We start from the raw sequence: 21175 nt of genomic DNA, 5'->3' as shown, positions 1-21175 counted from the left end.
TCTGCAATATTACGTCTGCTCATGTTGTCACTTTTTCTTTTCAAGTGGTCAGTTCAAATTTGTTCTCAGTTTCGTTACTTTTGCACTAATTAAATAAAAAAGTTACAAAAGTTCAATTAAAATTCTTCTAAATCTAATGTTTATGAACTGTGTTGGACGATTGGCATCCTTAAGCCGTTTTTTCTTCTTCAAGGATTTTAAATTTTACATTTTGCAAAATCAATGTGTGCGATGGGTGAAGTAGCTGAAATAGCTAGGAAAGTTCTCCTTCCCCCCGTCAAAGTTATCAACGAACGAAGCCACTTCGAAAAAGGATTTCAACGTGAATGGTCAAGTAAAGTCGATGACGCCGTATGTGAATTACAAAAGCTAGTTCTGAATGGTACCTCCGTAACAAAAGAAGAGTGGACCAAAAACAATCTAGCTTTATTGTCATTACTCATCCTGTGCGGTGAGCACAGTATTTGTTCTGAATGGAGTACTCAGAAATCAGTTGATAATGTGAAAGATCTCCTTAACCTTTTGCTCTCCAAGCTTCACCTCCAAAATATTCAGGATATATTTGCCATGGACGGTGTTGCTTATTCCACTCTTCAACAGCTTAAACCGAAGCTAGGGAAAAACCAAATCAAAGAAAACCCTGCAGCAGTCAGTTGTTTTGTTTGGATTATCAGCAATACTATGGTATCAAAAATTCAAATGAAAGTTATTAAACCTTAAACTTTCACAATTCATTTTTTTAGCTGCCTTCTATTGATGAATCGGTAGATTTTGCTGTGCCTGTTTCTTTAGTGTTATTCGATGATTGGGAACCAGATTACCAGAAGAAAGGCCTAGAGTGTCTTCATCATATATTAAGTGTATGGATAAAAGAAATGTCTTCCAATTTCGGCTAGTGTTGCTAATAATGCCCTTGTCATTTGCACAGCTCAACCCAAAATCTCTGCTCCAACGAGGATGGTTTGCAGTCATATTTAGTGCTTTAAAGAAAAACGTTGAATTCGATGACAAGTTAAATTTGTACAAGTGCCTCGACATCTGCCTCAAAGCTCAGAACTTGGATCCAGATGATCCGTCTCAGTGGAATCAAGTTAGCTATTTTCTCGAGTTATTTAAAGTGGCAAAAGATTTATAACCAATTTTTTAGGATGACCAATACGATTCACTCGCCAGCGATGTGTTAAAATCCATGATAATTCAAGATTCACCATCTGCCACGTCCTGCAATCTAAATATTTTAATATTAATTTTCCATTCTATGAAAATCAAAATGGCAAAGTTTCTTCCGTCAATAATTTCTGTATTGGACAACTACGTCACTGTTGGTGTTTCGCCCGAAATTCACGTTTTATCAGCTGAGGTACACAATTTTAGTTTCATCGTTTATGTCATCGAGGAATTTGAGAAATTCCTTAATTTTAAGTTATCGTTGATCTATTTTAATAACGTTGAAAACAAAAATTTCTAACTTTTTATGCAAATTTATTGTCTGTTAGGTCATGGAGCAAATTGTTGAATATTGCTGGGTCTGCCTGGAACCGCAATTTACTAGACAGTTATCATGGATTTTATTTAAGCTTGCCAAAGAAAACGTAATTGACGAAGTGACGAAACTGAAAATCGTTAACTTGCAAGAATTGCTTAAACAAGTATCTCTTTAAACATGCAGCAAAATCTTAATTTTTAACATAAATGAAGCTTAAAATTGTTTTGTAAATTTTGCTGTGATATGATTAATTATGCTTGAAAGTACATATCATGATATCATTTCCAATTTTCTAAAAATGACGAGCAATTCAGTTAGCAACTTTGCATTTACCTTTTCTAGCCAACTTCTTCAAAGCCACGCCTACCGGTTTGAAAATTCGCGCCTAGTTGTCCTGACAACAAGCAGACGACAAAAGCCTAATAGCTCAAAATCGACAACAAACGTGTGTTTTTGAAGTTAAAGTACCGAGAATATTATCTTTAAATATCACCAATGTTTCTTCTTTATTGGAACCATAGCTCAGTAAAATATTGAAATGGAAAAGAATTGGTTTACTTTATCGTCGAGATTCAGTTGAATCTACATTTATTTTTTCTTCCACGCGTTTATTATTTCGTGTCACTATTACTCAAGTTGCTACGTGTGATGCAAATCGGCACTAACATTCAACAGTGATTTATCAGTCGTGTGTTTTATTGGACATCGACAACAGCCTCTGTGCTTGAAATTGGCTGGCTAATCCAGTAATTGTTAAATCAGATTTAGTTTATGCACTGGTGTTTATTTGTTTCCTGTGCAAGGTAATACTAAAGCATCAGCTGATGTTTTTTTTTTGTTATTTTATTTGATCATTAACACAGAATAACAAGACTTGTGACATAAAGAAAGACACGTGATATAATTTATGATTGCTAGATATGTCATGGCTTTTTCCCAGTCAAATGTTTATTGATTAACAATTAAGTTTTTGAATGGTTGATTTGACTGATTTATTATGTTTTACTTCCAAATGCTTGACTTAGCCAGGCTTTATCTGACTTGTTTTTCTCTTTTATCATTTCTTCTAGCTTGCTGAGTTGTTGCTGGACGGTTTTGGCCAGTGAAGGGTCGATAAGAGCTGCTTTCTGCAAAAGGTAAGATTTTTAAAATTAGTCTGACTAGGTTATCTTCCAACTAAGTGTAGGGTACCTCGAAATCATTTTTAGCTTCTGTCGGGTTCCAGGCGTTTAAGTGTGCCATGCCCCTCCTAAAGATTGCTTTGACATTGTCTGAATGTAAAACAAGTTAAATTGGATTCCATTTAAACATTTAGTAGATAAAGTCATACTAGGCTGCTGAATCAAAACTTGGGAACATTGTTCGATGACTTCGTAGTAATTCCCCATCAATAATTGGCACTGAGAGTAGTTGAGTAGGAAAGGTATCTTCATATCAGCCAAAGCTTGCCATTCTTGTTCTCCTGGTTTTTCCCTACAAAACAATCGGTTGCTCATCTTGACAAGGTGAATTAGTTAACTGAAATTACTTGAGCTGCAGTTGTTCAATGATGCCTATTGCCTGAGCGTAAATCTTGGATGCCTCAGCATTCTTTTTGTTCTGGTACAACTCATTTCCCTCTAGTCTCAATCTGGGTAAAGCTTTTATTCTCTCGTTTTCGTCCATCTGCCACGTCTCCTTTTGGTACGATTGCGGTAGATCAACACCGAGCAACTCTGTAGAGCCGGAAAGTAAGGCTCAAGTTATGATTTGAAATTGAAGAGAACTTGCCTATCCTGAAGAGATAGTCAGAAGGTTTCTCCATGAGCTGGTTCAGGTCATCGTAGCCCAACTTTGGACCGTTCACTAAAGCCATGGCTCCACAACAGTGAGGAGATGTGTGTTCATGGGTTTTGGGCTTGTCTTTGGAGTAGGCATCTCGTAATGTTTTAGCAACCAAAGGGTAGGTCAAGCAGAGCTGTAGAAAATATAACTGGTCACTTTTAAATATCACGGGGAATTAATGTAGAGCTTACAGTCTTGTCAACAAAAAACTCTGCCACTTCGTTGACAGCCATTGCCTGGACCATCGTTTCCCACACTTCAAGTTTGAATTTCTTGCCAATCAATATTTCAATGGGCTGGGTGTAATTGCGACTGTCATCAATGACTTTTCCCAGTACAATTTCTCCATCAGGATTTCTGGTTATGAGTTGTGCGACAAAATGAAACCTCACCTAAAAGTGTTTACACATTCAGTTCTTTCTTTTTCAGTTTTCCAATGTTATTGACAGTTAAAAGATAATAATACTTTGGTGTCGGCTGGGAATTCAGAAGCGTTGGCCGTGCCGGCGTGAAGAATTTTCTTCTGTATAAGTGGGTCGTTCATCTTGGCTGTTGTTTCTTGTTCTTGAATTGCAAAATCAATGTGCACATGAGTGCCACAACAGGTATACAATTTCCAGTGATGAGCCTATGATGAGCAGGATCAATAAACTGTTTTCATCCGTTTGTTATGACAGCAGAAAGACGAACCTGATAGAGGAGTTGCCGTCGGCAACGTTGCTCAACCACAATCTAATTTTGCTGAATCATTTATCAATAGAAATGCGATAGGATCTATCACGATTGAATTTTGATAAGCCAATTTCGAGCTTCAATTTACAAATTAAAAAAAACAGCCAAAAAATTTGATTTGATTTCAGATTGATCATTTTGGAGCAAGCAGCGCTTTCCATCTAGCGGTGAGATTGGCAACTACGAGTCGATGGCAACTGGCCGAGTGGGCGGAGCCGAAAATCAGAGCTCGTCGCATGTGCTGCCGGATCAACACGAACGTCTAAGGTGAGTTTGCTCTTCAGTTTTCTTTCAGGCGCTGTAGCGCCCAGTATCTCTCTCTGTCAATCCTGTGCTCGTTCAATACTAAAAACGGATCATCTCGCAATTCGCGTCTCTCCTAAATCGATTAGCCCACCGAATTTGATCGAGTGTTTCCGCCGGATCTAGCCCTCCTCCTTTTACGAAAATAGTGTCACCCAGATCAATTGTTTTTTCACCAAATTCAAACCATTTCGCAAATAGTTTGATCCCACCCAAATCTTTGCCGTGTGTGTCGTTAAATTTTAGTAAATTTAAAATTTCCAAATGCAAGTCAAATTAAGTGTTTAAAAATTCGGGTGTGGTTTGCAACTAAGTTTAAAAGGACAAAATAATTTGATAGAAATTTGTAGAAAAATAAAAACAAACCCCCGCCGCCATAAATAAAAAAGAAGAAGTTGAGTTTTTTTCCTGTTGAAATGTCTTCATCTTCGGGTTTTTGTGAGCCGTTGCTAAATTATAATCAGATGGAAAATAGCTCGGCTTACCACGGTCATGGCCCGTCTCCGATCCCGACTCATCAGTCTCATCCAGCGGCGGCTCTGGTGGCCTTTTCGCAGGCCAGTAGTCTGAGCGAAGCCCTCCGATTGTCGCGACCCTTTCCCCAGGTGAACAACAACAACCCGCCCGTCGCCAAAAAAATATATTTATCAAAAATCATTTATTTTTATTATTTTTGCTGTGTCTCTATACATCCCCCCCCACCCTTTTAGTTTGACCTTTTTCTTATCAGCGCCGGAATCTTTAGACTTGTAGACTTTTTTCTAAAAAAATAATACTGATTGATTTATATTTGTGCACAGGGTTCGGATGGCAAGGATTTAAACAATCCATTTTCGACTGTTTCGCTTGGCGGATTGCGTCCGTCTGAGGTCGGAGCCGCCGCCGCTGCAGCCGCCGCCGCCGCAGCTGCCGCTCACCACCACGGATTGACTTGGCCGTTTCTCAATCTGCACAATCCGTTTTTCCATCACGTTCCGTCGCTCGACCCGAGATTGCCGTTTGGTTCCGGCGCCTTCCGGCCACTCACCCCTGGCGAGGAACTTCAAACTTTGAAATCTTCGTCCTCTTCATCGTCTTTCCATCCAGGCGCCTTTGCCGCCGGATTGACTTCTCCGCATCACCAACAACAGCAACAACAACAACAACAAAAGGGTCACCACCACAACAACCACCAGGGCGGTGGTGGGGGTAATGGTGGCGGTAAAATTGAAAGTTTGCCGTTCAATTTGAGCCGCTACAATCCGTTCAGTTCGGCCATGGAATCATCAATGGCCGCCGCCGGACGGCTCGTCTTCAACTCGAATGGCCAGCGCGTCATTCAAGGCCAGCCGGAATCGCCTTCCAACAACAATAACAACGGAGCCGCCAATGCTGCTGCCGCCGGATCGGCCATGTCGCCGTCGGCTGGATGTGCGGATTCGTCATCTCATCCATCGTCGGCGGCTTCTTCGTCCAACAACAACAACGATGGCCGCGACGCTGCCGGAACGCCCCTTTCGGATGCAGCGACGGAACGATCGACTCCGGACGACATCCGCACCTCTCGACGTGAGTCCCACAATTTTTTTCCTTCTAGACGTAAGAGAAAAAAGAGACGACGGCGGCGTCTGATTGGCTGCGTCGATTTAGCGGGAGGGGGCGATAGACTGGCAAAGGGACGCCGACAGAGACGGGCTAAGCTCCGCCTCCTTCCACTCCCTCTAGACCTTTTGACTGTGGCCGAGTCCGTCCAATGGGCGACGAGTCTCTCGGTCATAAAGGAAAGTCGCGGTGGCAGACGCATGCGCGTCGCAGCCATTTCATCTTTTTCATCTTTTCTCTGTCGACTTGTGAAATTTGGGCGAAATCAGAAACGACCAAGGGATGCGCGTGTAATCCATGCGGAACTGGTTGGAAGGGGGAAATATTAAAAATAGATACCACCAGGACATTTAAAGAGATGAATCATTTTGGAAAAAGTGTCAGAACTGTAGGAGCAACTCGTTAAAAATCGTAACACGGTCACGTCTCTCTCTTTTAACTCAACTACCGAAAATTTCATCTTTTTTATTGGCCACGAATTTCTTTTGAAAAGGAACAACCAAACAAAAATTTTGTCTCCAACTTGTCGTTTTTTTTCTTCTTTTTTTGATAAATGGCGACAACTTTTCCCTCGAAAAAATATTTTTTTTTTTGGCGATCGTTAAAATAAAATGGAGGAAAAAAAAATTATTTGACGTGAAATAAAAAGTGACGCGTGACCCGCGCGCGCGCATCTTTTCTGTCGCGTGATATATTACCGACCGTTTATTTAAATTTTTGTTGTCACTAAAAAAAAATTGGCAGAAAAAATAACTTGGAAATTCTTTTTTTTTGTTTGCTGGACACTTTTTTTTTGGCAGTTCCAACTATTTTATGATGTCCACCTTCTTTTTCGGGTTGTTGTTATCGTCGGTTTATATTTTTTTCGGGGCTCTCGGCCGCGCCCTTTTGTCGGCAACAAGTTTTGTGCGGGGTGCGGACAGTCGGCGCCATCTTTTTATGCACTAGATATCCAAGTCGGCTAAGAACAAGAAAAAAGGAACCAAACTTCTGATCGTTTTGTCTCATTTGAACGACATCATAAAAATTAAAAATTCTTCTCTTTGAGGGTTGGCGATGAATCGGCGCATCGACGTTTCTCGCCGGAAAACGACAAAAGTAAAAAAAGAGTTTCTGGGCCGTCCGTCCATCGCCGTTAATAACAGTGTCAAATGACAAGTGGGTGTCAATAGATGGGAAAAGGGAGGATTGTTATCCTCTATTTTATACCACTACTGGGTAAAACGACGACGCAAGTTGTTTCTTTCTTTCTTCCAGACTTGGAGAAATTCGCCTTATTTGGTGGTAGGAGCCGGCCAAACAAATGGACTCTGCATTTTTCCTTTTTCGGTTTAGTTTTTTGGGGGAAGGCAAAAAGATATCATAATAAAAAGGAGTGGGGGGGAGAATCATTTTCTTGTTTTCTTCTTTTGCCGCAAAAGTTTTTTCTTTCTTTTTTTTTCACTGGGGCGGCGACTTTGTGTTGTGTGTCGCGCGCGCGCGGAATCTTTTCGGGCTCCTCTCTCTGTGGACAGTTGTAATCCGGCTGGTCGATTCCGCCTCACGCGCAGCCGCAACCGAGAGAGAGTCCCTTCGACAACAACAATGGGTCCAACTTGTGATTCACCCAGGAGAAGAAGAAGGAGAAATGCACCGACAAATTGACAGGCGATTAATAAGATTGGCTTGGCACCGCAGGGAATGACTAGAAGAAGAAGAAGCTTTATAACTGTTTTTTCCTTATCTTTCTCTTCTCCCAATGCGCTTTGCTGGGCAGCTACCGGTGCCGTTTTCTCTTTGGGGTCGGCACGGTACACACACGGACACATTTCGGATGCGCATAACCCCCCCTCACGGCACCTGCTGTCAACCAGAGTCAACCAAAGAAAAGGAAGAGAGTCTCTTTTTTCTGTTTGTTTGTTTGTGTATCTTTTCACGCTGTGGGCCGGCCGGCGAGTGTGCGAGCGGTAGCCGGGCAACTCTTTTTTCCTACCCCCAAAAACGGCGGTCAAAGGCGGGCGCCCACCAACACGGAAAACCTTTCACTTGACATCAGCCCCGTCATTTATCTTCCCCCCGACCCGACCGACGACAGCAGCCGGGCCAGTGAAAGAGGAAAAAAACTTCTTCTTCTTCTTTTGTTTCTCTCTTTCGGCAACTGTCGAATCAAATCAAATGAGATTCAATTAACGGAGAAAAAGGAAACCACCGCAGCAGCTAACCCCTCCATAAATGGAACTTTCTTCCATTTGAATTTGACCAGCCACCGTTTTTCCTTTTTTCATTTTCTTATGAAAAATTGGGCAATGATGAATGATCAACTCATTTTTTATTTATTTTTTTTATTTAAAAGCGGAGATCCGGTTTTTATTTTCTTTCAAGACTATTTTTCATTTTTCTAGAAAATGTGTCGTCTGTCGACTTTTTCTTTTTATTCTCCCCCCTTTTTTTTACCTTTTCGACCAAAAAATAAAATAAAAAAATATTTTTTTTTTATTTTTACGATGTCCCAAAAGTCTTTGGGTCCTCTAGAGGCTCCCAGAAGTTAAAAAAGAAATGTTTTTTTGAAAAATATTTTTTTGCATAATGCCATTGGGACTAGAGTCAGGGTTCAGGTGCAGTAGGAACACACCTGTGTGTGTATTGGTCGCCAATTGATTTCCAGCGAAAAATTCTTTTCTCTCAGTTTTGGGTTAAACAGGTGCACAAGTTGACTCTTGGGTGTGTCCAGCAGGATCGAACTAGACAATCGACCATCCAGCTGGTTTTATTCTTTCTAGGCCTCTCACGTTATTGTGTGGGTGGCAAGTGGCCAAGGATCATGTCCTCTTTTCTTCATGGGGTGTTGAGTGGGTGGTGATGGGGTGAGGGGGGGGATAATGTTGTGTGCAAGAGATGAAACGGGATTTTGATGGCCGACTATCGAGAAAGTCATAACCCCTCACGGACGACGTGACAAAAAGATCAGGGAGCGTGACTCTCGGACCCCTCCCACCCCTCCTCGACAACAACTACAACTACCACCGGCTAGTTGTTGTTGTTTAGAGGCTTGTAGGGGGAGTGGGAGGACAACCGCCGAACATGACCGAACGACTTTTCAAAACGACCAAAAAAAGAAGAAAACAAAAAAGTTTCCAGTTTGGTTAGGGGGGAGATTTGCGCAGGGAGTTTATCCCTGGTCGACTCTTGTGAATGGAAATGGCCGACGGGGATTTACTAGTCCAACACAAATATAACACACTACACAAGGATCTAATCTTTTTGGTAAATGATCTAAGCGGGTCAGAAAAAGAAAAAAGGACAATCTGTCCGGGTGGGTTTTTCCCCCCCATCAGATTTATCGTCCCGCGTTCCGACTTTGTTGCGGATTATTATTAGGCCCTCCCCTACCCTCCCTCCCTACCCACCACCCACACAATCTCCTCCTACTCCGTCGGCTGTACAAATGATGACGAGGTGGTAATAATAATAATAATAATAACGGAACTACATTCTCACTTCTCTCACCAGTCGCTGCCTGTGTGTGTGTGATTCTAATCACAAGTCATCCATCTCTCCTACACACACAGCAGATTGCTCCCCCTCCTTGTTGCAATAAAGAAAAAAAACGGGCGATGACGTCATCCGCACCGGAATCGATCCGCACAGTCTCTCGACGTCGAAATGAAAAAATTCCAACGTCAAGTGGAGTGAGATGGGGTAGGGGATATGCGTTTGTTCACGCGGGAGCGAAATGAAATTGACCCGAGCTCTGCTATTTTCTTCTTCTTTACCCGCCGGAATGCACACACATATAACCCTGGAGGCTGTGTGCTGTACGCAAGGATTGATGTTCCGGCAGCTGCTTTGATTTTTCTTCCTTTTTATTTTATTTTCAAAAAAACCGCTCGATTGAACGGGGAGGGAAGATGATTACACACACACGCCACCTTTTAATATCAATTCGGATACACACGCACAATTCTGCGGGATTGTGTGCGACGGGCGCGATGATTGCGTTAGACATTTTCGTCACCTGCCTGTAGGGGGGAGGGGATTTTCTTTTCATTTATTCGTGAAATGTGTCACCACACCCAAAAATGAACGCAATATCTCAACTAGATTGACGCTCAAGTGTCGAGCAGAGCGTTCAATTCCGGTTGAACGGAATGAAATTGAAGTGGCGCAGCTTCGATTTTCTTTTCCCCCCTTCCATTTCCCTCATTTCGCCCCTTTAAACCTTCCACCACCTCAAACTGTCAAACGTGTGAGCAGAGCGGAAAACGTAAATTTCCTCCACCACCCCACCTAAACGTAATCCCGCCGACCGGGTGGTGGGGGGGTGGAGACCAACCTGATCCTCCTTTTAACTTTGGGGATTTTCTTATCTGATGTCCAGCCATCGCCTCCCCATGTAATTCCACGAGTAAAGAAAGAAGAAAAAATCCCGGTCTATATCCCTCGTTGATTGGCTGGGGGCTTATTGTCTCACGCAACTTACTCCTTATCTCTACTTGACACATACTTTGAGAGTGGGGAGATCCCCCCCACCACCACCCTACGGGGAAAAAACGATCCTCTTTTGAGAGAGATGGCGGGGCCTATATGTAAGTGGGTGCTGGCCATAACACTGTCGACCATCACCACCATCACTAGACGATGAAAGTGAGGTCATGTTTTATTGATGCGCTCCTTACAACAACAACAACTACAACAACTAGGATCAGAAAAAAAATGTTGTAGTGGGCGGTGCCGTCCATTGGCTATCCGCCCCCTCCATCCTGTCATGATGGGGATGACCGAATCTACATATATCATAAGAATGTGAAGCTGTGACACAACTTTTTTAAAAAACTAAAAATATGATTATTCTGCACCGGGTGATAATATCAACATATTTTTCCTATCCTCGGGGTGTTGCGTTTCTTTTTTATCTGATTTTATTTTTCTTTCGAGAGTTTGAGTTGGTGCAGGGGTAGAGAAATGTCGGCTACCTTGTTTATTATATGATGAGTCGGGAAGAAAAGAATCTTTTACGAGTCCCGTGTGCTGTCGATAGACGTCAGGAAAATGAGCCTAGCCCCTTCTCTCTTGTATCTTTTGTTCAAATGGCTCGTCTTGTTTTCTTTTTATGACGGGATGGATAGAAGAAGAGGAAGAGAAAACGAGTCGATGATTTTCCGAAAGGATAAAACGTTCAAAAAATATTATATACAAGGAGGAGGAAGGGAATATTATATAAATGTAGTCACGCGTGTTGTTGTTGTTGTTGCTCAATCACCTCGTTGTCATCCTAATTCCAACACAAGACGACGACGAAATATAAAGAAAATGGTGGTAAAATGTTTCCCTTTTTTTCTTATTGTCTTTTTTTATTTATTTATTCCCCCCCCCCCTACCCACCAACCACCCGCGCCCAGTTGACGTTATATGACGACTTGCGTGGCATCGGCAGCAGCGGAAATGGTCGCGGCAATTTCACGCGCTGTCATCGTTTTTCTTTTCTCTCCCCAACAACAGCAGCAACAGCAACAACCAAACGGGTGTGTTGTTATTGTTATACGACTTGTACACCCAAAACTGAAGAGACGACTAGGAGTGATAAGTGGTTATCATATCTGCTGGCATGTCTTTCTTCTTCTTCCCAACTCGCAGACGATTTTATGATTTTATTTATTCCCCCCCGACTGTGGAAGGAGATGCAACGAGTTGTGCATGTTTGGAATAAGGAAAACCAAAATTTGACTATTTGTCGGATGGAGGGGGGAAAAAGAGATGAGTTTCAATAAACGGGAGCGCGCGTGGTCGTGTAAATCGCATCAGGTAACGCTCGGATGCATCCAGCTGCCTCCCCCTCCTATCCCTATCCCTGGCAGCACTTGCGTACGTAATAATAATATCAACGACGTTTTTTGGGGGGATATTTCATCTCGTCCTTCTTGTTCCAACCCCTTTAGGCCTTTTTTTAGAAAAAGAAATAAGAAGACGTGATTATTATATAACTGAAAGGAACTGAAAAAGAGATTCATTTCCGGCTGTTGGCGTTTTGACTCGGGTTTTTTACTGTCAAAGTTTTTTTTTACCGAACGCTGGTGCTCGTACGGTAGCTGAAATCACAGGTGGCTCGGTACTGTGTCCGACATTGTCGCACCTGTTGGTGCGTGAATTAATGACGACCAGTAGCAGCTCACCACGAAAATATCTAAAAATGTTTCTCTATTTTTCCGCCTCGTTTGATTTGAACCGAAAAAAAAAACAGTTTGAATCGTAAACAACAAACTTTTGTCTCTTATTCTCTCTGCGGCCGGGCACACGCGACGACAAATGGCCGAGAAATAGAAAAGTCAATTTCTCACATGCAAGCGCCCAGCAGTTGCTGCTGCTGCCTCTTACGCGCCTAATTGATTTCAAAAAGAATCTCTCCTAAAATATCTAGAAAGAAAAGGTGACTCTTTTTCTTCTTCTTCCTTTGGGCCATTTGTCATCAGGAGAGACGGCCGTAAAGAAGAAGATTTAGTCTAGCGGACGGACGGATTGCTGTGGCCCCTTTTAAAAAATGGGAAGGCGTATTATTACTACTACTCTTTTTTTTTCGAGTAGTTAAGTTACTATCAACTTCTTCTTCTTTTCTTTTCAAATGATTTTCTATCCAACTCGATGGACTGAAGGGGGGGAATAACATTAGAGACACCTGTGTCCTCTCTCCTATTTTTATTGAGATGGTTTTCCTTCGGCCAGCAGCTCTAGTAGAAGAAAAAGTTGTGTCCGTTTTTTCCCTTCTGGTTTTTTGTCCGGCGGATGACGACCTGTCGCCGACGATATGAAGATGAATGTCCGTCCCATTCTAATACCCACGACCATTTTTGATCCGTTTGGGCCGGCACACACAAGACATCAAAAGCACAAAAAGAAGAAGTTTATTCCCCTTCTTCTTTTTCCTCGTTTCTTCTTTCTCTGTATGAAAAAGTTGTTTCATTCACCAACGGCACTCGAGACTTTCCTCCTCTCCAAGTTTTTTTTTAAAAAGACCTAAAATGGCGGCCGTCGTCTACCACCAAAAAAGGCGAGAGATTCATGTCTTGTATTATTATTAATAAATCCCCCTCTCCACTCTCCACCACCACCACCCTTTTCTATCCCTCCTTGTTGGAATATATACAAGTGAGATGCATCCATTCAGCTGGATATCCTGTCTCACCGCACACACTATCAAAATTCTGGCGAGAATTTCTGTCGACTCAAAATGAGCATCTGCTGCTGGCTGCATTTGGGCTTATCACTGGGCTAAACGATTTCAACCCTCCCAACCGGGTGGTAGTGGTGGTGGTGGGGTCGACTCTTTTTGGCACCCCGTGTTACTACTACTACTACTACAAGTCTGCTGACATGTGTATTATTATTATATCTCCTCTCGGATATACTATTTTATTAAAAACTGTTCACCCCTCAGCCCAGCAGCCCAGCCCAGGCTCAGCCCAGGCGGCATGAAAAATCGTTTTCCGTTTTGTGGTTCCAGGGCCCAGGGCGCGTTATCGCCGCCGATGTTTGTCAATTAGAGAGCGGCTAATTGGCGTTGGGCCCGAAACGAAAGGAGAGAGGAGGCGCAGCACAATCTGTTTTATGATCCAATTTGCCACACATACACACAACTCCTCCTAGTAGCAGCTGCTACACAGCCAAAAGCGGAGCTGTAGTAGAGTTTTGTTTGATGTCGTCGCTGGCGTTTCTCTCTCTTCAATCATTTCAAATTGTGCGCGTGCTGCTCCCTCGTTGTTCGCTAGCAGCGGCCACTCTTTTTTCTTTAACCCCTTTGATGATTTCTCAATCCTTTTTGGCCGCTGCGCCGTTTTTGATGAAAACATTCCGTCCGTCCATCCATCCGTCTGCTACTCACAAAGGACAATATCTGCGAGGCCTATTAAACGGAATGATAATTAGATCGCCCCCCGCGGGGTTTGAAACTGATACAATTTCATCGATCAAATCTCTGGTTGTAGTTATTATTCCACTCGAGTCCGTTTTTGGTATTTTAATTTGACATTTCCAGGCCGCCCTTTTTTCATTCAAATCTTTTTTTAAAAGAGAAAAAGAGAACAAAGACGCTGTGGGTGGTTTACCCGACGGAAGAATTTTCCAATAAATTTCTTTCTGTTCCCGATCCGGTTGGAATATTGAAAAATGTACACTGGCCAAAGGAATTCCTCCTCTTTTTTTTTTGATTTTACGATTTCTATGACTAGTTGAGCCAATAATCATAATCGTCTTATTTATTCGACACAAGAAATAAGTAGCGAAAACAAATTCACTTTGGTGGGGGGTCTCTCCTACTCTCCAATCAAAACTCTCCCGCTGGGCCGCTATACGGCCGCAAATTTACGATCTAGAAAATCTGGGCAGGGTTTTCTTTTGTTTGTTTCGGTTTCGGCTTCGTGATTGGGAAAATTCTCCGCTTGTCAAATAAACATTCCATTTGCCACAGCACACAGCACACACACCAACATGTTAAGAATCGATATAATCCTAATCAGCTAACTTAAATGATGGCCGATGAATCAGCCCGGAAAAGATTCTTCTTTTTGATGAAGTCGAATCACTTCCAGAATTTAAAAAAAAGAACCGGATGGAAGAAAACGGTTTTCATTGAATTATTCAGGTGTGATGGGCCGCCTTTTATCTGTCACCAAGCCCCAGTCCAGGCCAACTCTCTCTCAACGGTCGATTGAATCGATAATTTGACGTGATGGATGACTCTACTCTTCCCCCCTGAGTAAAAAAAGGTGTGTTTTGTGTGTGCGGTGCCAGTTTAAAAGTCAGGAGAGCTTCCGCTTTTTTCTTTTTCTCTTTTGTTATCAAGAGGAGAGAGGGGGGTCTATATCAAATCGTCAGTGATTCTTTTGTGTATGCCCAGCCAGTTCCACCTTTTCATCAGTTTGACTTTTTGACTGGGCCTGGATGGATCCAGTCAGTCAGAGAGAGAATCGGTGTCGCTTATTTGTTAAAAAGGGCACCGTGCAATTGTTTGACACTCTACAAAAGACTCTCTCCCCTCTCCACTTCTTTAGCCCCCCATCCATCGACTCCGTCTGTATCTAAAAAGCTTTTTCCAACTTTTTCTCTGTGTAATATAGAAGGGCGAATCATATGTATAGACACCCTACCGTGTTGTTGTTTGTTCCTCCCAAAAAATAGTCGCAGACTTTTCCAACAGATCCCCTCGGATGACTTTCAATGCATCCACCCCATTATCCTTCATTTTGATACTAAACGGCCATTGAATATCAAAAGGTCTCCCCTGCCCGGCTGCTGGATGGGGGGAGAGACACGCGCAGCGAGTCCTTCCTCATTTGATATCCGATTGGCTTCTTCTTCTTGTCATCTCTCGCCGACTTGCGCCTTCACCTGGAACACGCACATAAAGATAAAATGTACTTTTTTTGGGTGGGTTTGAGATTTAAATATGTAACCCCCCGTGAGAGAGAGAGAGACGACGACACGTTATTTGATCCGGTGGCAACTGAAATTTCCCACCATGAAAATGTTTGTCCTTGTTGTCCTTGTCGTCTGTAATCCAAACGAGATGTGCGTCGTCCACCCTTTAGCGTCGGTAACGGATACCCTGGTCGGTCGGTAGTTGGTTGCTAGTTGTTTCAAGGGGGTGCACCGTAAAAGAGCCAATGGGTTTACCACACACAAGTCAGATGATACTCTTCTTCTTCTTCGTACACCTTGTGGCAATGCCGAAAGTTGAAACAACAGAAAAATATGAGAGACACACTGTTTTTTCTAGCTTCTATTTTTTGGGTTGGTGGGAGCATTTTGATACCCACCAAACGGTGAAAATGATGTCTGATGAGGACGACTCACGAATCTCCTCTTTCACCTTTTTTTCATTCTCTTCTCCCTGGCCTATCTCTCGTGTCCAGGAATTTTCCCTGGAAACCCAAATAGAATAAAAGGAAAAGCGGAAACGGCCATTTTCACTGGGATCGTTACAATTGTAACAATTTACTGCAATTGTTGTCTATCCTCCGCCTTCTTCCGGCGGAATCACCAAGAGAAGAATGTCGGCGCGGGCCTAACACACACACACACATACTTGACGGCTGTGTGTTAGATCGGTAGGGGCCCACCAGACCAAATGGTATTAGTTCAAAAGTGGACGGCCGTGTGTTTGTGTGTGTTGTTTTTGGTTCTCCCTTGTCTCGCGCTGTGCCGGCCCGGTTGGCGGTCTCTTCTCCTTTTTTCCCTTCAGATCCAAAACCCAATAGAAATCGACTTTTTATGATCTTTAAGGGGAGTCCGTCTCTCTTCCTATGGGGGCCGTGGCCCAGCCGCCGCCAGGACTTTTCTGGACTGGACTCTCGGATATGATTATAGTATAGTAGTCTAGTAGTTGGTACTCCATGCTGTGATTTGAACCGGCGGCGGGAATATTTAAAAGACTATAAATCTATATACTACACGGTAAAGATATTTTTATTTATTAGAATATTATCTGTGTGCTCTCGGCTTCGATTGGGAATTTTTTGTTTCAATTTTTTCAAATTTTTGTGTTTTGTGGCCATCTAGCGGTGAATATTTTCATGACTGAAATTGTTTTGATTTATTTGATCTTAGGCCGGAAGAAGTCTCCACTGGATCCGTCGTGCTGTCCCGTTTGCGGCATCACTCTGCGATCTTCCGATTTGGAAGTTCATTTTGTACAGGAACTGGAACGACTGGAACGCGTTTCGCGCACTTTCCGCTCATCTTCGCATCATCATCATCATCACCATGGATCGAGCGGCGGCAGCAGCATCAGTCCGTCGGGCTCGTCCGGCGCCATGTCGGCCCCCGCCGCCACATCGCAAGTCCAAAAACGTGAACAAGATACTCGTTGGGAGGTAATAAAACTAATTTTAAAATTCCAGTGAAATTAACAGGAAATTTAATTAACATGAAATTTGATTATTTTTAGACTTTCCATCGCATTCGAATTAATCGAACGAATCGAGTCAGAGCTAAAGCTCGAAAGCGTCGAGCCGACGAACGTGAAGACACTCCCGAAAACGGCCATCACCATCCGCATCTCCACCACGGCGCAATGGGCGGAGGCAATGCCGGAAGTAGCTCTGGAAGTTCCAGCACTCCGTGCCCCATTTGCGGCCAGCGAATGTACGGATCGGCCGAGGAATTGAATCAGCACGTTGTCCAGTGTCTCAGACGGGCAAGTTTTTAAAAATTCCTCAAATTTCCATTTTTGTACAATTTCTTATAATTCATTTTAATTTGATTTAATTAGAATGGAGAAGACGCTGATGAAGATGAACCGTTGGATGTCGAAGGTGACAGTTACGAAGAATATGAATGGGCTGGACAACGACGTATCAGGGCCAGCACCATGTTAGAAGGAGGTTTTGGAGGTATGTTAAACATTTAAAATTTAATCACTTCAATTTATTAATTGTTTTTTTAAATGTCAAAGGTGTCGGTATGCATATTTGCAAAGCCGGTGATGAAGAGACTGAAGACGTGGTGGTGGACGGTGACGACACGGCCGCATTCGGCCAGCCGCAGTTCAACGAACACGACATCCAGACAGCCGCAGCTGATCACACCTCCCAAGAAGAAGGTACAATATAAATTAAAATTTTGATCAAAAACCCATTCAAACAAATAACACACAATTTTGCTACTTATCAACAGGCATAATAAAATGCGAGCGAGATGCTCAGATGTCGTCGGCTTACAAGGAAACGGATTCCAAAGATCACATCATCAACGCGTTGAAGAATCGTGTTTGTGATTTAGAAGAAATGAACAAAGAAGCCAAGCAGAAAAATCGCTGTCTCATCTGTCTGGTAAATTCAGAAGAAATTAATTAAACCTTTAAACATTTTTCTAATTCATTTCATTATTGCAGGGCGATTATCGACAGCCTGTAGTATCCACTTCGTGTTGGCACGTTCACTGTGAAGAGTGTTGGCTTCAGGCATTGGTAAATTTCGATTGTCTTTAGTGTCACCAACTGATTTTTTTTAATTGGAAAATTTTATTAATTCAACAGGGCAACAAGAAACTCTGCCCTCAATGCAATTTGATTACCTCGCCGACTCACCTCAGACGGATTTACATGTGAATTTCTTAATGTGATGGTGTCAAAACAAATTATTTTGGGTTCTCATAAGTCACTGAAGAATTTTTTTTCAAATTCAACATTTAAACTCTTTAATTATGATTTTTTTTTGGCCAACATTGTTTTCCCCCGAAACTTTTTCTTCCATCATTTTTCTCTCTCTCTCAACATTGTTTCCTTTATTTTGATTGGGTGTGCGTATGTACGCGTGTTCTCTGTTGTTCATGTGTAAATATAGTAGGCTTTCTCGCAGTGCTTTCCTCCAATCATTTGGTTTTTCTCCTTTGTCTCCATTTCAATGCCAGGTAGAACTTGTTTCAGTCTACCCTTTGGTTGGTTTATTTGTATACACAAAGCATCCTCTACAATTTGTCTTGTTTCACGTTTTTAAATCAACTTTTAAATGATGATCTCGTAATCACCCAAATCTTCTTCTGATGGCAGCACAACGGTGGATTCATCAACGTAGTTGGGGTCAAGCAGAGGTAGTCCCTTGGCCTCCCTTTCTCGAACAAGCAGGTAGGCTTCTCGCTGGGACCAGTCCCTCAAACTGAAACAATGTCAATGTTGTGTTAATCATAAACAGTGAGAAATATTTTCAGTGTGATGACTTACGCGTGGTCAGGCCCATACATGTAGGCCAGTGAACCGATGACAATGCATAGTGTTATACCGAATAATGAAAAAAGGTGGGCTAGTGCAACATCCTCAGTCTCGTCCTGGGTGGTGAATCCATAGGTCATCCATTTCTGAAAGAATAAGTCACAAATTACATGAGAATTCCTGAAACTGAGCAAATCGAAACCATCTGAGGACAGCCCTTCAACTAATCTCTTACGTATTGTAGGCTGCTACTCTGCATTTCTATTCAAGGAATTATACGAGAAAATTATTGCTAGTACCTTTCTTGCCGAAGCAGCAGCGACGTCGATGTCGTGGGTAACTTTGTGTGACGGGATTTTTTCTGTGACTACAGCTGTTTCATCCTTCTTTTTGGACGTGGAAATACAACGATTGCCGAGTGCGATAGGTCGAAGATAATTCCTCAAAGGGCCTGCCAATCTTCCAGATCGAACAACGAACGCCATTTTTACCAGAAAATTTCTCACGAACACGAAAAATTTCTGCTGCAGACGACAACAGTGTTCGCCACCTTACGACGAAAATTGTAAGTAATATTGCTGCCACCTAGCGCCAAAATTGAGTAACACTTTCCTCAAAGTCTCAAAGTGGGGCAGTTTAGTCTGCAACTCTGCATAGTGAACAACGCTTGAAAATGGTAATTTCTACTTGTATTCTTTAAGAATATAAAAAGTGTAAATTTTTTGTGTTGTGCATTAACAAATAAAGAAGCCAACTATTTCCATCTGATCATGTGGCCTGAAACTGCTGTTTCCCAAAATGTCGTCTATTGCTGTGCTTTCGTCACATCACATGTAGAAATACTTCTCAACAGTAAAAATGATCATGTTGGTGTAACCTTAAGGTTAAACATTTGATGACCTTGTTTCTGATATTAATGGAGATTTTATTTTTCTATTAACAGCATGGTGAAGTCTGAGCTTCTTCATTGCAGTCCAATGTGCTGTGCAGTGTGATTTGTTGCAGCCAGCTGGTGAAAGGTGTTCCTCTTGCAGACTTGCTACCTGTAACGCTTGTAGCTTTCGTCACATACAGAAACACTTATAAACAATCTAAAGTAATTAAGTTGATCAACTTTTTTACGGTAAGACTACACATTTACTTTGTTGATGACTAGCTCTTTGCTTTATATCTTTTGACTTTTCAGTTAAGACTGTTCAAAAAGCTTGCCAACTGTTGATTCCTTTGTAATGTTTTTAAAAGAAATTCTTAGAGATTTCTTAGTTTAACTATGCTTCTGTTATTTTCTTATGTTACATGTCAATTTGTTTTCTTGTAGTAATTGAGTTGTTTTCCCTCCAAGTAGGATTAGCAGCTTCTTAAAAGGTCTGAGCCTCTTTGTTGCAGTCCGATGTGTACATGAATTCTGTGCAACCAGCTAGTGAACAATGTGGTGAGCTGTTGCATGCAGACTGCAGTGTTCTGGTATCGTTCGTTCATTGAACTATAGACCGTTCAGTCGTTCCTTTATCGTAAGAAATCTGACACGGTGTGTAAAATTGTTTCCACTAGGTGGCAAAGAAGGTTAGAATTTCGTTCTTGATGTCGAAGACTAGTGACATCTCATTTTGTGCTTCTAAATAAGTGCTTAAAAATTGTGTAAGGTACTTGTAATCTTTATTTGTTTTTCTCTAGTTTAGCGTACATTTCAAGTAAATCCTTTTTGGTATCTCTTTTACATTTCAAATTTGTATTGGTTCATTTATGTTCTTTTACTTTGTAGATTTCCATGGTCAGTTTGTTGTTTGAGCTGTTTATGGTGTTGCTGTTTGGGGTACAGTGGTTTTGCTGTCATTTTCCAGTTGAAAAATGCACTGAAATGGAGCTTGTGCAGACTTGCAGTTCAACATCACACTTAAATGTGTCATTTTTCTATGTTGGTGTCCGTGCAGTGTTGATTAGTTGGGTGAAATAGTCAAATGTTGCCTGATGGCTGTCGGGCTTATTTTGTCGGTATGTCGTCTCTTGCTACCTGTACCGCGGCGTTGAGGTAATGCGTGATGTGATCGTTCACTTATTGACTTTTAATTAAAAGCTCTATTCTTTATTCAGTTTAATCGTTTGTCTGCCGTTCCATAGACTTGACCCATTGGTAAAACTGAGGAACCGAGGTTGCTGAAATTCAAGACTCGTCAATAAATTATGTAGATGTAGACAAATTACAAGTGCATAATCTGGGCTCCCTTCTTTTCTGTGGCCCCGTTTCCCTAACTAACCACTAACCAACGCCCGCCGGTGGTCACTCACCCGCTGTGAAACCAGGAGGAGGGGAGGGCTCTGGTCGAACGGGGACTTGGAAGGCGCATGATCCGATGAAAACTTTTGGAGGGTCATGTGTCTAACCCGGAAGCCTAGTATGACTACATCTCCCCGGAAAAACTTGCCTCGTACTTCTCTCTTCTTCTCGGTCCAGATAAATATCTCTGGGGGCCGTAGACATATCCTATAACAGCATGTGCGAGTTAAAACAATGCATCCACTACCCAATGAAACAAATGGCCATGGTTTATTTTTTGTGGAAATCTCCGTCAGTC

The 21175-nt window shown here is 42.3% G+C and overlaps 3 protein-coding genes and 1 long non-coding RNA gene across 10 annotated transcripts; 2 read left to right on the top strand and 2 right to left on the bottom strand.

Moving 5' to 3' along the window:
- Positions 1–4: 4 nt before the first annotated feature.
- LOC124205706 (E3 ubiquitin-protein ligase Rnf220-like) lies at positions 5–18251 on the top strand. Of its 3 annotated transcripts, XM_046603188.1 has the most exons (16): positions 5–684; positions 744–860; positions 929–1090; positions 1148–1360; positions 1497–2289; positions 2557–2622; positions 4171–4309; positions 4810–4950; positions 5146–5893; positions 16502–16767; positions 16842–17090; positions 17166–17286; positions 17349–17495; positions 17570–17724; positions 17787–17861; positions 17931–18251. In XM_046603188.1, the coding sequence occupies exons 8-16, from the start codon at positions 4810–4812 to the stop codon at positions 18000–18002; spliced, it is 1974 nt and encodes a 657-aa protein (XP_046459144.1). In that variant the 5' UTR covers positions 5–684; positions 744–860; positions 929–1090; positions 1148–1360; positions 1497–2289; positions 2557–2622; positions 4171–4309; the 3' UTR covers positions 18003–18251. The 3 variants fall into 3 exon arrangements, with proteins under 3 accessions (XP_046459144.1, XP_046459145.1, XP_046459143.1); XM_046603189.1 differs by lacking the exons at positions 5–684; positions 744–860; positions 929–1090; positions 1148–1360; positions 1497–2289 and having other exon boundaries at positions 2511–2622; XM_046603187.1 differs by lacking the exons at positions 5–684; positions 744–860; positions 929–1090; ... (1 more) ...; positions 1497–2289; positions 2557–2622 and having other exon boundaries at positions 4303–4950.
- Positions 2312–4123, bottom strand: LOC124205707 (AH receptor-interacting protein-like). Its single transcript, XM_046603190.1, has 8 exons — positions 4001–4123; positions 3777–3938; positions 3502–3702; positions 3257–3443; positions 3015–3201; positions 2817–2959; positions 2678–2757; positions 2312–2613 (listed from the first exon to the last, which is right to left on the bottom strand). The coding sequence occupies exons 2-8, from the start codon at positions 3852–3854 to the stop codon at positions 2482–2484; spliced, it is 1008 nt and encodes a 335-aa protein (XP_046459146.1). The 5' UTR covers positions 3855–3938; positions 4001–4123; the 3' UTR covers positions 2312–2481.
- A 37-nt stretch (positions 18252–18288) lies between the features above and the next one.
- LOC124205711 lies at positions 18289–19142 on the bottom strand. Its single transcript, XM_046603193.1, has 3 exons — positions 18902–19142; positions 18615–18748; positions 18289–18549 (listed from the first exon to the last, which is right to left on the bottom strand). Exons 1-3 carry the CDS (start codon positions 19085–19087, stop codon positions 18399–18401), a joined length of 471 nt encoding a protein of 156 aa, XP_046459149.1. The 5' UTR covers positions 19088–19142; the 3' UTR covers positions 18289–18398.
- LOC124205712 lies at positions 19082–20875 on the top strand. Of its 5 annotated transcripts, none has more exons than XR_006879448.1 (6): positions 19082–19278; positions 19546–19725; positions 19948–20066; positions 20154–20245; positions 20365–20631; positions 20694–20875. It is a non-coding gene; the product is annotated as an uncharacterized LOC124205712 (long non-coding RNA). The 5 variants fall into 5 exon arrangements; XR_006879447.1 differs by adding an exon at positions 19350–19468 and having other exon boundaries at positions 19250–19278; positions 19948–20245; XR_006879445.1 differs by having other exon boundaries at positions 19546–19698; positions 19948–20245.
- Positions 20876–21175: the final 300 nt, after the last annotated feature.

The sequence above is a fragment of the Daphnia pulex genome, chromosome 10 (genome assembly GCF_021134715.1).
Source record: "Daphnia pulex isolate KAP4 chromosome 10, ASM2113471v1".
NCBI classification, from domain to species: domain Eukaryota; kingdom Metazoa; phylum Arthropoda; class Branchiopoda; order Diplostraca; family Daphniidae; genus Daphnia; species Daphnia pulex.
The sequence above is the reverse complement of the archived record's forward strand: the minus strand, read 5'-3'. Positions and strand labels throughout refer to the sequence as shown.